This window comes from Pieris brassicae, chromosome 6 (genome assembly GCF_905147105.1).
Source record: "Pieris brassicae chromosome 6, ilPieBrab1.1, whole genome shotgun sequence".
Classification (NCBI taxonomy): domain Eukaryota; kingdom Metazoa; phylum Arthropoda; class Insecta; order Lepidoptera; family Pieridae; genus Pieris; species Pieris brassicae.
Window position 1 is genome coordinate 12,068,545 of NC_059670.1, and position 4,122 is coordinate 12,072,666.

Consider the following 4,122-nt stretch of genomic DNA (forward strand, 5'->3'; position numbering starts at 1 on the left):
CAAGGCGGAATATTTGTGGATCGTGATAGCATAGTTTAGAGAGGATCCAGGCGAGATGTGTGTGAACGAGATTGTGGAAACTTTAAAAGCCGGAAAGTCAGTGGGCTGTTATAGGGTGTCCGTAGAATAAGAACTGGGCGCGACGCAGTACATCACCACTTTAATAGATGTCGGATTACATATGATTGGCAAAAAGCTGTCATTGTCCCACTATATACGAGATATAAATATTGGTAAAATAATTAATTAAATAAAAAGTAAACCACTATTTGAGGAACATTTTAAAGTTTATTTTAACATAACTGAAATTCTTTCATGACTTTACATAACATAAAAAATATATAATAATATTCTAATAATTAGACGAATTATTATGCTTATAACTTCTTCGAATTTAAAACAATTCTTAATTAAAAAATGGCATAAGTAACATGACATGAGATAGAAGAACAGCTTAATATTTTATACAGATATACAAAAATAAATTTATATGAATATTGACCAATGCCCGCCACTATTTATCCTTAATGTTAAAGCGTTTTTTATCAATATAGGTTAATAGTCGACTTATAAGCGACTAATCCTGTGTGATGTGACCTATTCGCTGAAACTCTGTATCAAATATCCAGCGTGCGATTCCCGACGGGTATATCCTAAGTATATGTAGAAAAAGGAATCCCATGGAATTGATAACCTTCAGTTTCTTTGAAATCAGGTAAAAATTGAAATACAAGTGCTTATGGATCCGTAATAAAAATCATGTGTTATAAATATAAAGTACATATATTTAATAATTATACGAAATAATACATAATAAATACAATACAATAATTCTGATACATTTCATTATTCAAAATTGAAGCTGTTGTTAGGTTGGTGCGGTTTGGTGCATATGATTTTAGGTTTATTGAGACAATTTGGTGTCTGAAATAGAAAATGGAAACTTTAATAAATGTGAAATAGGAACTTGCTTTAAAATATTGTCAATTAATGTCATTATTATTAAACATTATTACTTACAAGTATTACACTTTCCAATTATTAAAATTGTCTCATTTCTCATATCATTCTGCCGCTTTGCATGTTTGCAGTGGTGCATAATCCGACATGGCAAATATTAACCCAGTAATGTTTATAAAACGAGATAGTTATCTATAAAAACAAATACATATACATAAATAATATAATAAAGGAACATGTTAAAAGTACTAAGCGCCTAAGCACTAGGATTCTCTGCTTCCGCATCCTTGCTAGGCCCGGCGCCATGTCTGGACGCTCCATAAACGTAACCATTGTAATGTCCGCTAGATTTTTCACTTTCAGCTTCTCCATATCCACTTGCAGCGGCGCCAAGAGACTCATCTACTCCTGGGCTGGCACGACCAGCTACAGCCTCGTTCCCTTCAGCCTCTTCTCCATTTCGCGGAATGTAGTAGTGGCGCCCGCCGTAGGGTACGTATCCTGGGTATTTTGGGTAAGATGGATAGTAATTACCTTTTCCGAAACCACGGTTATGGTATCTGTACCTCGACCTTCCTCTTTCGTGAAGTAAGAAAGGGCTAGCTCTCGATTCGTTGTCATTGGCTTCACTTTGACTTTCTTGTGCACCGGAGCTTTGTGAATCGGAGTGTTGTGCATTGGAGTCTGGTGACCCCGCGGCATCGCCTTCGTGCCCTGCACCATGAGGTGCGCCGCTCGCACCGGATCTGTGGGATTCATCCTCATCCCCTGCACGTCCTGCAGCTTGAGGTGCACCACTCGCAACTAACTCTTGTACTCTAGCGGCATCCCCTGCGCGACGTGCAGCTTTAAGTGCGCCACCCGCACCTAATCCGTGAGTCCCAGCGGCATCGCTTGAATGAACTGGTGGTCGATGGGCGCCGCTCGGAGCGAAGTCGTGATCCCAAACGACAGCGCCTGAGCGACCGGCAGCATGATGGGCGCCGCTCGGAGCGAAGTCGTGATCCCAAACGACAGCGCCTGAGCGATGATGATGTACGTCATCTGCACTATGAGGGCTTTCGGAAGGGTACCCTTTGGCGAGAGCACAGAGCAAAAGGACCAAACAAATGGACGACATTTTGAGACACCACTGAAAAAAAAATCAAATACTTAACGTTGTGGTAATCATTAGAAATAAGCATTTGTTAAATCGTCCTAATGACCGCCGCTCTTCACCTGGGTCTTACGTAAAACTCAGATATCAATGACTGTAATAAAGTAATATAAAAAAAATATATTCAATGTATAAAAAGGTAGGCTTACCGTTCACCTCCACAGTAAAACTGCGGCAGAATGTAAAATTTAAGCAGAATATCGCTTTTATATCCCCAATTATTGATGCCCGTAGAAATTTGACATATTGTTTTTATACTTTGTTCAAATAAACATAAACATGATGTAACGAATTTCTTAGGCAGTTATAATCAAGTGCATTTGTTGACATTCTTGAAATAGGCAGTCCAAACTTGAACAACATAAAACTTATACTTAGAACGACTCTTACACTATTCTGAAACTATCTTAAATAGGGTTTCGAAAAAATACAAAATCATTAACGACCCTATACTATATATGTTTATATTAAACGACACAGACGTTAGACTATGAAGAAGTTTCACCGGAGAATGAGTAGGCTGTGCGTTGGTCTCTCTCTCTTACTACAACATGGCGAGGTGGTCTTACTTGTGAGGTCTTACTAGGTGCTCCTAGTGTTGACACTTGAGTATATAGGGCTATGTATAAATTATTATATACTACCTTGATACTACGTGTTTGTGTGTTGTTCCCACAGTAATGCCAGCGCATAATTTACTATATATGAATAGGAGTGCAATGGTTGCAGGTGCTTACAAACATAATATAAAAAGACATTGGCGATTTAAAAGAGTGTCCTTCATTTTAGAACTGTCAATAAATGTAAATTAAGAAGCATATTTTTTTTTCTTACATTGTGTTATCTATGTATACCACAAAACAGTTCTCTGTAACTCCAATAGCGATAACAATTGTGATCGCGACGTTGATGGGACCAACCAAGGTTGCGATACCGATACGAAGATCGAGAAAGCTATGATTTAGAAAATAAAGAAATAGTTCGTGTATAAAATACCTTAACACCGTGAAGTTATCGATACTTTATGCCCCGTTATGTGATATGGTAAATTAGCTAATAGTTTAATTTAATTACTTTAACTGCGTACGTGCATTGTTTAAAGCATTTAGATCGGAGCATCGGGTCAAAACCTATATATATATATATATATATATGTATTATTCATAGTTATACCTTACCTAGTCTACTACCTACTACCTAGCATTAATCGCAGATTGCCTGATTCTTTAACTATTTACCTGTAACCCTCGTCGTCTAGATTTAGGTCGAGGACATGTTTGTTTCCTCGCGGTGTTTAACTCCAACCTCATGAAGCATTTTTGGCCTACTGGCTTCAGCGTGCTTGCGTGAGATAATAGGTTCAAGCCCCGGCTGTACATCAATGCCCTTTCTTTCTATGTTAAATGTGCACATTTAACATTGGCTCAAACGGTGAAGGAAAACATCGTGAGGAAACCGTCTTGCCTTAGACCCGAAAAGACAACGGGGTGGGTCAGGCAAAGGAGGCTAATCACCTACTCGCCTATTACATTGACAAACGATCATAAAACAGATACAGAAAGCTGAGGGCGAGACGCTGATTTTCTTAATGTTTACCTCCACCGTACGAACGAGTGTTTATACTCACTTGCTGGATTTGAACGAACGGCGTTACGGTTGAGCATCGCAAACTAACTGTTCGCAAGCTGTTTAACCGCCGCACATACCTATTGGTCTCACTACCCATTGCATTGACTATTTCTGATTTACCATACTACAATTGTGAAGCGTCAAATAATAACGCCATATTACGTGCATAATAAAGCAAATTATTCAAAACTTGCGATTAGTTCGTAAATATTCTTCAAGAGACCTCGGAGTATATTTTGTTCAAAAACTGAATTTTGAAGCACACGCAAAGAGTTGCCAACAAGGCTAATAAAATGCTAGGGTTTGTATTAAGGTTCTCTTCATCCCTTACTAACGTTCAAAGCACAGTTAGTCTTTACAAACAAAATTACTTGTGC

The 4,122-nt window shown here is 38.3% G+C and overlaps 1 protein-coding gene across 3 annotated transcripts; it reads right to left on the reverse strand.

Annotated features, from left to right (window-relative positions):
* Positions 1-764: 764 nt before the first annotated feature.
* Positions 765-2,386, reverse strand: LOC123711389 (suprabasin-like). Of its 3 annotated transcripts, XM_045663959.1 has the most exons (4): positions 2,266-2,386; positions 1,981-2,092; positions 1,021-1,917; positions 765-924 (listed from the first exon to the last, which is right to left on the reverse strand). In XM_045663959.1, the coding sequence occupies exons 2-3, from the start codon at positions 2,078-2,080 to the stop codon at positions 1,217-1,219; spliced, it is 801 nt and encodes a 266-aa protein (XP_045519915.1). In that variant the 5' UTR covers positions 2,081-2,092; positions 2,266-2,386; the 3' UTR covers positions 765-924; positions 1,021-1,216. The 3 variants fall into 3 exon arrangements, with proteins under 3 accessions (XP_045519915.1, XP_045519913.1, XP_045519914.1); XM_045663957.1 differs by having other exon boundaries at positions 1,021-2,092; XM_045663958.1 differs by having other exon boundaries at positions 765-943; positions 1,021-2,092.
* Positions 2,387-4,122: the final 1,736 nt, after the last annotated feature.